Source organism: Schistocerca serialis, chromosome 3 (assembly GCF_023864345.2).
Source record: "Schistocerca serialis cubense isolate TAMUIC-IGC-003099 chromosome 3, iqSchSeri2.2, whole genome shotgun sequence".
Lineage (NCBI taxonomy): Eukaryota > Metazoa > Arthropoda > Insecta > Orthoptera > Acrididae > Schistocerca > Schistocerca serialis.
In genome coordinates this window covers 358159022-358172478 of record NC_064640.1, presented here as the reverse complement: position 1 = coordinate 358172478, position 13457 = coordinate 358159022, and the positions used below count along the sequence as shown (strand labels likewise).

At 40.8% G+C, this 13457-nt stretch overlaps 1 protein-coding gene across 1 annotated transcript in view; it reads right to left on the bottom strand.

Moving 5' to 3' along the window:
• Nucleotides 1–2205, bottom strand: part of LOC126470861 (trithorax group protein osa-like) — a 36871-nt gene extending 34666 nt beyond the window's left edge. The window contains exon 1 of the mRNA XM_050098877.1: nt 2114–2205. Within this exon, the coding sequence (XP_049954834.1) occupies nt 2114–2205 (92 nt within the window). The remainder of the gene's footprint in view (nt 1–2113) is intronic.
• Between the last annotated feature and the right edge of the window lie 11252 nt (nt 2206–13457).

Below are 13457 nucleotides of genomic sequence, written 5' to 3'. Positions count from 1 at the left end.
TTCTAGAAATTGTGCAAATTATGAACACAAGTCTTCTTTCCTTAATATACTTGAAACTTCTTGGCAGTTTAGAGCCATACACTAAACCAGGACTTGAACCGTCACCTTTTGTGGCCAAGTGTTCTAGCAACTGAACTACTTGAACATGAATCACGATCGGCCCTCAAAGCTTCACTTCTGGCAGTACCTGATAATATCCTTATTCTGAGACAAAGTTCCATATCAATCATACGTTTCCATTCAGTATACTTCTGCACATATTCTATATAGTATCTAAGGTGAAAAGGCACATGCTTTTGCTGTGGCAATCTGCTGTCTGGTCACGATTTCTTCTCCTCTGGGACTCTCTTTAAAATTGCATGAAATTCTTAAATACCTCGTATGTGATCCTTTCATTTTCCTCTGTGCGTACTGGAATTTAGTAGCATTAGCTAACAAACATGAGCAAGGAAGTACTCAAGAGGAATCTACATTCTCCTTGCCAATTATTTAATCCAGTGACTACATAAGTGACTCAAAGTCACAACACAGTTTGAAAGCCATACTAACAGCAACTGAATGAATCAAGCATAGTATTACTAAATAATACATGTCAGTGATAGGTATCACCTGAGTAACTGTTGTTTTTTATGGTGCTGCCTGAATGACAGCCATGTCATAATTGACACTGTGTTAACTGTATGCATTTACTGCCATGGACTGAATTCTAATTGGCATTGGCAATTACAGAAGAAGAAAGTACAAGGGTTGGGGGAACTGACATTCTCCTGGCGACTGCCACAACTGTTGTATCCCAGAATATGTAGTCATAACTTATCTTGTGGAGAGGAATGGTCCTGGTCCTGGTGGTGGTGGTGGTGGTATTTTCAATCCACGTCTGAAATGTAATGCTTGTCACATTTTTATTTCTAGTGGGAGTCAATAGAAAATTCATGTTGCGGCACCATAAATAAAATACTTTTTTTAACCTTTGTTACATGGTTCATGTCAGTCAGTCTGAACTCTCATGCAAAATTCATTTATGCCATCTGCACACTAGTTCTCTCCCTCTCCCCCCCCCCCCCCCCCTTCCACCATACAGAAATAAAAGAACATCAAACAATACTGTAGAGCAGTAAACAGAGACAGCTCCTTTGATTGCTCTTCATATTACAGTTGTTACATTACAGTTTGAATGTTGTAAGCAAAAATTTGTAGTGGAGAAAAGACAATGCAACAATTACTTTACTTCACACAGACTGGGTATACAGACTTAAATACAAATTAGTGAAGAAAAACAAATACAAAATGCATGGAGTTAAAACATCATTACTCAATACAACAACAACAGCTCAACATACTAAAAAAATTTCAAAAAAGTGCAAAGAAATAAATCTATGGGAAGAAACAGTAGATGGTAAAATATAAGCAGCATCTTACAGCAACAATTCAAATTTTGATTATGTGAAATATTTTAACATCAACTTTTCCTCAGCATAGACCAAACAGTGCAGACAATATTCCATTTGTTGGTAATTCTATGTAAGCCACTTACCACAGCTTAAATGTGTTGTGGTGGAGTTCACATTTTTCATTCCCCTGCGAAAATGGCAGAGGAACAGAGCACAAATAGTACACTTGTAATCCTCCGGTGAGAATGACTACACCACTGCACAGGAGCTTGCACAAGATTCATTCATTAATATTACACATTACCTGCAGTTTCTTTCTCCAAACATAAACATTTTCCAGGAAGAACCACTCTGGCTGTTCTCCAGAGTAATAAATAAACACAAACAAAAATATCTGACTTTTCTCTCCTCCAAATATGGGGCAATTTTATTACCATACTATCCCCCCCCCCCCATCCCTCACTATTGTTTCACGACTGCTGCCTCACTACACTGTCCTCTCATATACTTCGTTGTTTCCAACTAAGGGATGTTTACCTTTCAGAGATCTGTGGTACTTCTCTTTTCTATTATTCTGAAGCAAAAATTAGTCACAAATGCATGTCAGTGAACAATACAGAACAATACATGTCCTGACAACACATTACAAGAAGTCAATATCAGATCACTCCATGTTAAAATACATGCACATGGGTTTATATACTGAGGAACTCGAAGCCAACCTTTCAGTCTCAGAAGCGTAGGGAGGATACATAGGCCGAGCAGGTGGATATGAGCTGCTGGGAGAGTACTGCTGATTGAATTCCTGCCCCATATTTGTTGGTTGTCCACGACTATGGGGATACTGATCCGGATACTGAGAGTACCCGGACTGGCCTTGATAGCCTTGCTGAATTCCTGCAAAAATTCATATTAACCCGAGTACCATTCCAAAACTGTACTATATTTGTAGTAAATTGTAATCAGTGTAATTTGGATATTCTATATATTGCAAATTAAAAGAATTACTGAGATGAGCAACTTACTGAATATCAATAACAAACAATGCAACAATTACTTTACTTCACACAGACTGGGTATACAGACTTAAAGACAAATTAGTGAAGAAAAACAAATACAAAATGCATGGATTTAAAACATCATTACTCAATACAACAACAACAGCTCAGCATATTAAAAAATTTTCAAAAAAGTGCAAAGAAATAAATCTATGGGAAGAAACAGTACAAAAAGAGGTAAACCAGCAAGCAAGCAACAACACTGGACAGAATCACACAGAAACCATTCTACAGTTAGCCACCCATTCCCTCCCATGTTTTAGGAAACAACACAATTCCCTTTATGAATTTTTGCCACTCAAGCTAACATATATAGGCAAATTAACAAGGAAATTAGTTTTCTTAGAAGACTAAAGTGTCAGTTCATGCTGACATGTGAAATGGAACAAAAAGTAATAAACAGAAAGCAAAAGGAAAACTCACACTGAAGCATGCGACCAAGAACATCTAGGGAGGGTTACCTTGGGGACGAGAGGGGCCTCCAGAAGGGCAGTAACGATTGGGCCTCTGCCCAGTCGCCACGTTGTCAAAAGGGTTGGAAACGCTAATGTTATCCCCCACACCTTGCATCGGCACCCCCACACCTAGCACAATAAGCAACTGCTGTCACAAATTCCCCCAATAGGTTGCAGTCAAAATCAAGTTATGAGTTTTACAGATAAAAGCAGAGAAGGAAGATCAAACTTAAAAGTATGTTTTCTCATGGCCTCCATAGCTACTAACAAATCAAATTATAAACACAAAAATGCAAAGCAATCTCTTACATTATACTATATTTTACAAATTAAGCTCAAAATGAGGCACAGATGTAATACAAATGGAAATGAGCGTTTGGCGTCAGTGGCCGGGAGGCCCCTCGCGGGGCAGGTCCGGCCGCCATATCGCAGGTCTTATTACATTCGGCGCCACATTGGGCGACCTGCATGCCAGATGGGGATGAAATGATGATGAACACAACACAACACCCAGTCCCTGAGCGGAGAAAATCTCCGACCCAGCCGGGAATCGAACCCGGGCCCAAAGGACGGCATTCCGTCACGCTGACCACTCAGCTACTGGGGCGGACTATGTAATACAAAATAAAGTATCAATAAATGCCTACCCATTAGGAGCACTTTACTTTCAGATTATGATAACCCTATCTTTCTCCCCCTTCAATGGCACCAAAGAGTGGTCACACACCTAAAATAACAAATATAAAAGCAACAATTCCTGCCAGAACTTGCTGGTCTACCTCAGCAGGGGAGAAATATTTATCCAGCAATCTGAAGCAGATATCTACATGTAACATAGTATTTTGATACTGAGTTTATAAAAAATGAAGATTGTGCATTACAAATTTATCAGAATTTCAGATTTTTGCCTCTGGAAATTGTACAAAAGCAGTGCAAACTGGACTCCTCAGAAGATATGGGAAATAGTCTCTTAACTGTAATATCAAAATATTTTCTCCACTTGAACCAGCTGCTGGAAATGAATCCTGTGAATTTGATGAGCCTGTAATTGAAAGAATCCTTTATCACACACAAATGCTTCAACAAGTGAAGTACAATAGTCGAAATCTGAATCAGTAATTGCTCCAAGTATTCACAAACTACAGAAGTGTCAAATTGCTTTTTATAACAATCTGCTTAATAGTCTCTCAAAAAGATTTCATATTACAGTAAAGTATTACCTTTTCTCAGCAAGGAACAGAAAAAAAAACTGTGTGTAAATTATAGGAACATACATTCAGTCAGTATGTGAAAATGTCGAAGGTGTTATACAGGGAAGTACATTTTTCAGAAATTTCACACCAAATCATTAGCACAGCAAAATAACTAACAATGTTTTGTCTTGGAATTATCACTGATTCATGCACATGCACATAGAGACCTGTCAACAAGTCAAAGAGGACAATTAAATTAACCATCAACATGAACTTGCTGAAAAAAGGGGAGGTGTTGAGGAGCAGATGGGGAAAGGATTCAGCTGTGGCCTTGTTTAAGGAGCTTAGGGAAAGAAGACAATGGTAACTCAAACAGCGCTAAATCAAGAAGTTTGGATTGTAGACTTGAATATCAGCAGCCCCAACATAAAGTGGGTCCAATGTATGAATCTTATCACTCAGTGCTAACAAAGATTCACGAAGATCAGCATTAGTATATATACAAAGAGAGGGGAAAGGGGCTACATCGCGGGTACTGCTGCATATTTAGCAGTCACAGTGGACACAAAATTCTACAAGACATTCAGACCAGGACCTGCATATTAAGATGTTCATCAAATACTGGGACTGTCTGCACGTGCTGAGCTATTGAATAAAAATCAGTTTGTTATGTGGCAGGAATTGCTCCACTATACAAAAGCTGTTCTTTTCCATTCTGTTTGGAATTATAATTCTGGAGGGAACTTTATAACATATTTGGAGCAATGCTGTACAAGGGCTTACTGAAAAGTACGCTTGCAATGATTTTTTAAATAAAATTAATGTTGTTACCATTCTACACTTTTATTCTTTGTGTCTACGTATTTGCAACCCTCTGCCACTAGAGGGCTCCGAATTGTAGTGTACAGCATGGCAGTATGTAATGTAACTGTGTGCCACTAGAGGGCTCCGGATTGTAGTGTACAGCATGGCAGTATGTAATGTAACTATGTCGGTGTGTGAGAAACTGAATGCTGTAATCGATTTTTGAATTTGAAGAGTTCGTCCAACCTCTTCTTTAGCATGGCAATGCCAAATCACACACGAGCACAGTGAAATCTGCTGTAATCCGATGCTTAGGGAAATCACTGTCGGTCGATCGTCCTCCACACTGTTCTGACTTGGTCCCATCTAACTTTAATCTTTTTCCAAAACTAGAAGAACACCACCAAGGCCTTCAATTTCATGCTGATGAATCATTGCTAGTAGAGGAATAATATCTCTATTATTAACTGTTATTCCATTCTAAAACAATGCGTGGAAAAAACCAACAACTATACCTTTCCGTGCAAGCTCTGATTTCCCTTACTTTATTATGATGATCATTTCTCCCTATGTAGGTCAGTGTCAACAAAACATTTTCACATTCAGAGGAGAAAGTTGGTGATTGAAATTTCGTGAGAAGTTACTGTGACTGTGAAAAACACCTTTGTTTTAATGATGTCCACCCCAATCCTGTATCATGTCCATGACTCTCTCCCATATTTCTCGATACTACAAAATTTGCTGCCCTTCTTTGAACTTTCTCAATGTGCTCCATTAATCGAACCATGTAACGATCCGACGCCGTGCAGCAGTACTTCAGAAGAGGATGGACAAATGCAGTGCAGGCAGTCTCTTTACTAGGTCTGCTGCATCTTCTAAGTTTTCTGCCAATAAAACACAGCCTTTGGTTTGTCTTCCCCACAACATTTCCTATGTATTTTCTTCCAATTTAAGTTGTTCGTTATTGTAATTCTTAGGTATTTAGTTCAATTATGGCCTTTAGAGCTAACTGACTTATAGTGTAACCGAAGTTTCATGGATTCCTTTTAACACTTATATGGATGATCTCTCACTTTTTTCTTGTCAAGTGCTGCATACTTAAAAATGATTTAATTACATAATTGATAATGGCACTGGCAGATGATGAAAATGATGTCATGAAGAGAATGTGGCACATCTTTATGTTACATTAGCATACTGGGGAAAAAATTAGTCACCCCCCAAAACAGTACAATGCTAATACTGCACAACATTTCTAGCTTTCACAATCACTCCAGTTTTGCAAGGAAGAGAACCTGTAAGTTTCTTCAGGTGTGACATACCTAACTGAAGCCACTCAGTTATGGTTAAATCCTGTATAGCTACCAAAATGTGGGGAGGCTGACTGTCATTTCACCCATTATTCCAAACCTTCCCACACAGTTTCTATGGGATTACCATCAGATGATTTAGTACACCAACTGAAATGCAGTAAGGCCCCAAGTCTTCATCAAACCAAGCACATATGCGTGAAACCCAGTGAACACAACTGTTATTGTGTTGAAAGAGGGGAGTGTCCACAGCATTCTCATCATGGCTATGAGGAAAGGGTGACATTTAGTCACTCACAGTGTTGAAATCAACATCCCAGCTCATGTTCACAGTAACCCGAATGGGGGATTCCAAGTAATGGTACGAAAAAATACCACCAAAACATCACAGAACTACCTCTTGCCTCCACACACTGCCTCATCAGGGTGTCACTGCTCCCAATGCCTTGCACTGTATAAAAGAGGTCAAATCGCAACTCGACAGACCACACTACTCACCTCCATCCCACTGATGTCCAGTTTGTGTGTGTTGTCTGCCCCATTAGCTGAATGGTCAGTGCATTGGATTGCCACACACAGGGGCCCGGGTTCGATTCCCGACTGGGGCAGAAGATTTTCTCCCCTCAGCGACTGGGTGTTGTGCTGTCATCATCATTTCATCCCCATTCTCAACACGAAGGTCGCCCAATGTTGCGTCACACTCAATAAGACCTGCACTTGGCGGCAGAACTTCCCAACTGGGAACTCCTGGCCACTGACACCATACGATCATTTCCATTTTTTGTGTGTGTTTGGTCGACTGAAGAAGTGCAGCTTTATGTACCGCTCTGAGCAATGGCCTCTCATGAGTTACACAATTCCAAACGTTCTTTGCACACACTTCCCTTCATATAGTTTTCTTTGAAACTGATTGAGATGGACCACCACTCACCCACGGCACCAAGCCATGTTAAATTTGAAACCTATCATCATTGAAAAGGCACAACACTCACCTCTGGACCCTGTATGTTAAGAGCTTTTTATGACCACTGTTCTTACACTGTGTTACATCACTGTGAGTGATAAACCTGTCAATGAACCACTCTGCCAATGATTAAAACCAACTTTCCGTATGCTATCATTGAACGTTATGAATACTGACCTACTCTCAACTCTGCTAAATTACTGCACAATCAATCTCTCAATTTTCTTTAAAATCTTTATAGATTTACTATCACATCAGAAGTAACTAAAATAACAGAATAATGAAGGGAAGCATATGGTTTATCTTGTCATTTCACAAGAGTTTGCAGAATGTGTTATTTGTAGAGAAAGAATGAGACAACCAATGCCTACATAAGTCAAATGCATCAACTGATACTAACTTCCAAAATGTATCATCAATCGTTTACTGGTACACACATCAAAAAAAGTTTTGCATCACCCCGGTTCCCAGAACTCCTGAAGACAGATGGTGAATGGGGATATTGTATCATAGACACAGTCCCTTTGACTGTTCAGAGATGCCACTAAACACGCCCAAAGATGTAAACAACCATGCATGGACACCACCTATTAGATGGAGGGTGTCCGGCAGCTGATCAATTCCAGTCATCCAACCAGGACGGAGGTACACAGCTCAAGTTTTCTGTAGTTCAACCATGCCTAGACAGCCAATACCATGATTCGATCACATCTGCATTGTTACTTTATGCCAGGAAGGGCTCTCAACAAGAGAAGTGTCCAGGAGTCAAAGAGTGAACCAAAGCGATGTTGTTCGAACATGGAGGAGATACAGAGAGACAGGAACTGTTGATGACACGCCACGCACAGGCCGCACAAGGGCTACTACTGCAGTGGATGACCGCTGCCTATGGAATATGGCTCAGAGGAACCATGACAGTAAGTCCACCATGATGCACAAAGCTTTTCGTGCAGCCACAAGACGTCATGTTATGACTCAAACAGTGTGCAACTTCACTCCTGACGTCCATGGCGAGGCCCATCTTTGCAACCACAACACCATGCAGTGCGGTACAGATGGGCCCAACAACATGCCGAATGGACCTCTCAGGATTGGTATCACGTTCTCTTCACCCATGAGTGTCACATATGCCTTCAATCAGACAATCATCGGCGACATGTTTGGAGGCAACCGGTCAGGCTGAATGCCTTAGACACACTGTCCAGCGAGTGCTGCAATGTGGAGGTTCCGTGACGTTTTGGGATGGCATTATGTGGGGTCAACGTACGTCGCTGGTGGTCATGGAAGGGGCCGTAACGACTGTACAATACGTGAATGCCATCCTCCCACCAATATTGCAACCATATCGGCAGCATATTGGCGAGGCATTGGTCTTCATGGACGACAATTCACGCCCCCTTGTCATCTTGTGAATGACTTCCTTCAGAATAACAACATCACTCGACAACAGTTGCCAGAATTTTCTCCAGACGTGAACCCTATCGAACATACCTGGGACAGATTGAAAAGGGCTGTTTCTGGACAACGTGACCCACCAACCGCTCTGAGGGATCTACGCTGAATCGCCATTGAGGACTGGGACAATCTGGACCAACAGTGCCTTGCTGAACTTGTGGACAATATGCCATGATGAATACAGGTATGCATCATTGCAAGAGGATGTGCTACTGCATATTAGAGGTACCGGTGTATACAGCAATCTGGACCACCACCTCTGAAGGTCGCACTGTATGTTGGTACAACACGCAATGTGTGGTTTTCATGAGCAATAAAAAAAGGTGGAAATGATGTTTATGTTGATATCTATTCCAATTTTCTATACAGGTTCCAGAACCGAGGTGATGCAAAACTTTTTTTGATGTGTGTATTTTGAGATTGGGGCAAAAAATAAAATATCCATTTCACTTTAAACACAAGAATAACGAAATTATGTTTGTGGGACAAAATTTCTGTTTATTATAATCCCCCCCCCCCCCACCACCACCACCACACACACACACACAACCTCTTTCTCAGCTCTCATACGACAATGACTGTGTAGATGTGTTAAACATAAAACTACATTCTCTGTGTCATTTAGTAGAGCACATGGAATGATAATTTAGTCTGTGTACACTATTTAGCTTGTCGATATGTCTCAAAGAGTCACTTCAAAAGTAAACTGTGTGCACTTTATCATCTTAGGGCAAGGCAGGATGTCTAAGTGGGAAGATGCCCACCTGCTAACATACATCACAGTAATGTCATTTGTACATCTGTCACGAGACAGGAGAGAGAGAGATATGCCTTGTAGTTGTCATTGACAGTTAACAGTTCTAGCTAATGTGTCTAACATATACATTATGGCTAATATACAGGGTGAGTCACTAACTATTGCCACCTAAAATAACTCCAAAAGTATGATAGAAGCCGAAAAGTTTGTGGGACAAAAGTTGCATGGGAAAAACAGGGACCATAATATGACGTTGGTTTTTTGTTGCTATGTGGGGTCACTTCAGAGATATGAAGGTCAACTTTGTTTTTTCAAATGGAATGCCATAGTTTGGTACTTATTTTCTGACAGTGGCTATCAAGATGAATCCAATGATGTGTAATAGTAAGGTCTTTGAAGGTCAATGAAGGTCACAAAGGTGGCATGAACGTCCATTTACAGAAGATGTTGTAAGTGATGACCATTGGTATCAATGCAGTGCTGCAATATTCTTATCATTGATTTAGTGGTATTCCTTAACACTTTGGCACTTATCGAAGCACATGCTCTGACAATTCTCTCTCGCATATCTTCAGTGTAGTTGGAATGTCTTTATAAACTATGTCTTTTACGAATCCCCACAAGAAAAAATCCAGAGGCGTCAAGTTTGGCGAACGAGGCTACCACGACACATTTCCTCCGTGTCCAATCCAATGATTTGGGAATTCTCTCTGCAACTCATTTCTAGCCATCAGCGAAAAATGTGTCGGACACCCATAGTGTCGATACCACATTCTGTTCTTTGTTCCTGAAGGTATTTCTTCCAACAACAGACTTAATGTTCCTTGCACGAATGTGGTGTACTTCCTACCATTAAGATATCCTTTGATGAAATAGGTGCCTGTAATTCTGGCCTCTAGAATCCCACACCACACATTCAGCAACCACAGTTTTTGGTGTGCAACTTGCTGCAGCCAACATGGGTTTTCAGTTGCCCAATAATGCATGTTATACAAATTAACATTTCCACGGTTCGTGAATGAGGCCTTGTCATTAAATAAAATCAAATTCAAAAATGTGTCATCACTCTGAATCTGAAATTGAGCCCATTGGCAGAATTCAATGTCACCCATACAATCCGTACCAGTTAATTGTTGGTGGAGACTGATATGGTAAGGATGATATTTATGCAGAACACGAACAACACTACTCTGGCTCATGCCAGATTCCCTTGTGATTTGATGTGAACTAACACAAGGATCTCGAGCCACAGTGGCAAGAGTACCAATTTCCATTTCCTTGTTAGTAACTTTGCTTTGGCGGATATGTTTCCCATGCGTTAAAGACCCAGTTGTTCTCAATTTATTATACACACATTTAAGTGTATGACATGTAGGGTGGGTACATGGAGGATATCTTTCGGTGTATAAGTATCTAGCTCTCACTGAATTTCGTTGGCATTCTCTGTAAATGAGAAGCATATCGATTTGTTCTTCGAAGGAATACATCATTAACATTCGCTTGATTTGACATTACTAGTCTTACAGTTTCTGTTGTGAAACCGTCGAATGGTGTTTACATGTCAATGGTACATTAGATGGATACGCATATTCGGTGAATATTTATTATTTGCACGATATACAAGAGAGAATTGTCAGAGCTTGTGTTTCAATCAGTGCCAAAGTGATAAGGAATACCACCAAATCCATGATGATAAGATTGCAGCACTGCACTGATACAAATGGTCATCACTTCAAACACATTCTGTAAATCGATGTTCATGCCACCTTTTTGACCTTTGTTGAACTTCAAAGGCCATAGTGTTACACATCATTGGATTCATCTCGATAGCCACTATCAGAAAATAAGTACCAATCTATAGCGTCCCATTTAAAGAAACAAAGTTGACCTTCATATCTCTGAAGCACCCCACCTAGAAACAAAAAACTAATGCCATATCATGGCCCCCGTTGTCCCATGCAACATTTGTCCCACAAACTTTTCAGCTACTCTCATTCTTCCAGAGTTATTCCAGGTGGCAATAGTTAGTGACTCACTCTGTATATCCAAGGAGAAAGCAAGAGAGCTGCTTAATGACTTTCCAAAGGCAACTGAGAGAACTGTGTCAAACCAGATGCCACATGACTGTCTCTGTATAGTCAGTTTCATCTCTAGACATATGTTATTGACAACAGTAGACCTTAAATCAACTCTGTACATTGACAGGTTTGGTAAGGGATCATCTAGAATGAAACTTCTACCAAAAGCATTCGGATCTCTTTGCCAGTAGATGCAGAATTTGTCTGACACCTGACAATTGTCATCACAGAAGATTGTAGAGACTACCAGGTACCAACACACATCTCGGGCATGCCAACCGATAGGTTCAGCGCGGAGGTGGCTCAGTCACGCTGTGGACTGGTACCATGTATAAATGTCAGGCACCTCTCACTGCTACTGAGGGTAATTTGAACATTGCGCAGTACTGAGGAAGGAATCTCCTACCTCATCAGAGAGAGGCTAATCTGAGCTGTAATGTGGCTACCACCTTACGGACAGCTTGTCAAGGAGGATCAAAGTATGTTATAATACACGTAGTGGAGCAACTGCATACTGAATGTTATCCAGAAACAGATTTTAATTCACACTCGCTAAAATGTGCATTTACAAAGCTAAAATGTATGTTTATAAACAGATTGCCTTTATTTTGTTGTTATTTTATTTCACAATATTTACCATTTTTATTTTCATAATGTTAATTCTTTTACTCCCTGTTCCCCTCGAATCTACGAGTGAACACGATCACAGATATGTGGGTGATGTGAAACTTTTTTTTTTCTTTTTGAGCAATTTAGATGAACATGTGTGCTACATTTGATGTTCACTCAGAGGAAATTAAATTATTCCGTGAAGGATCAATTTAAAAATCCTTACACTGAATATGCACAAGTCCAGTTACAGTGATGTGACCACCACCTATGTTCGATGTCAACATACAGTAACCACTCACAGACAGCAGATGGCAGCAGAGGGTATATAAGGTGTGTCAGGGGGCACATGGGAAACAGTGCAGTCATTGTCCTAATTTGAAAATGGAGCAATTTATCTGACTCCCAAAAGAGCATGTTTATTGGTTTTCAGGCCAATGGCGGAAGCATTCTGAAATGGCTAAGTTTGTAAATTGTTCACACGTCGCCGTGGTTAAAGTATACCATGCATATCAAAATGGCGCTATTCAAAACCGGCACCAAGGAACTGTGGTTCAACACAGGCCATAGATGACAGAGGTGAACAATGGTTGTAGAAAGTGTAGGATTGAATAGATCTGCAACTGCTGAGCAACTGACTGCTCTGATGAACCAAGGGATTACCAACAGTGTCTCAACAACCTTTTAGTATACATTGCTGTGCATGCGGCTTCACAGTAGGCTGTATTTTGCACACCAATGCTACTACTGGAAGTCTACTGAATGGTGTCAGGTGGCCTTTTCTGATGAATCATGTTTTACGCTTCATCATGCAGATGGTAGTTGGCACGGATGGCGTGAAACGTCTAAAAGTGAAGGGCCCAGGCCAGAGGAGGGAGCGTTATTGTCTGGGGTACATTTTTGTGGCATTCCCTTGATGATCTTGTCATTCTGGATGGTACAATGGATCACCACAACTATGCAAATACCCTTGGGAACCATGTCCACCCCAATACACAGTTTGTTTTTTTTCCTCAGCACAGTCATCTACCAGCATGACAATGCAACATGTCATACAACTCTGAGTGTAGCTGCATGCTTTGAAGAGTGCCAGGATGCATTTACCACACTATCCTGGCCACCAAATTCACCAGTTAAATCCAATCAAGAATCCGTGGGACTATCTCAATCGGCCTGTCTGCGTAATGCGTCCACAGCCTAGGAACCCAGTGCAGCTGGCCATGGCACTGGAGTTGGCATGGCTCTTCATCCCTGTTGGTTCCTTTCAGAACCTCACTGACTCTCTCTCTGCCCACCCACACTGCAAAAGGTGGTTGTTCATGCTTCTCACAGGTGGTTGCATTGATGTGACTGGATCATACATTACCTCACGGAATTTAACTC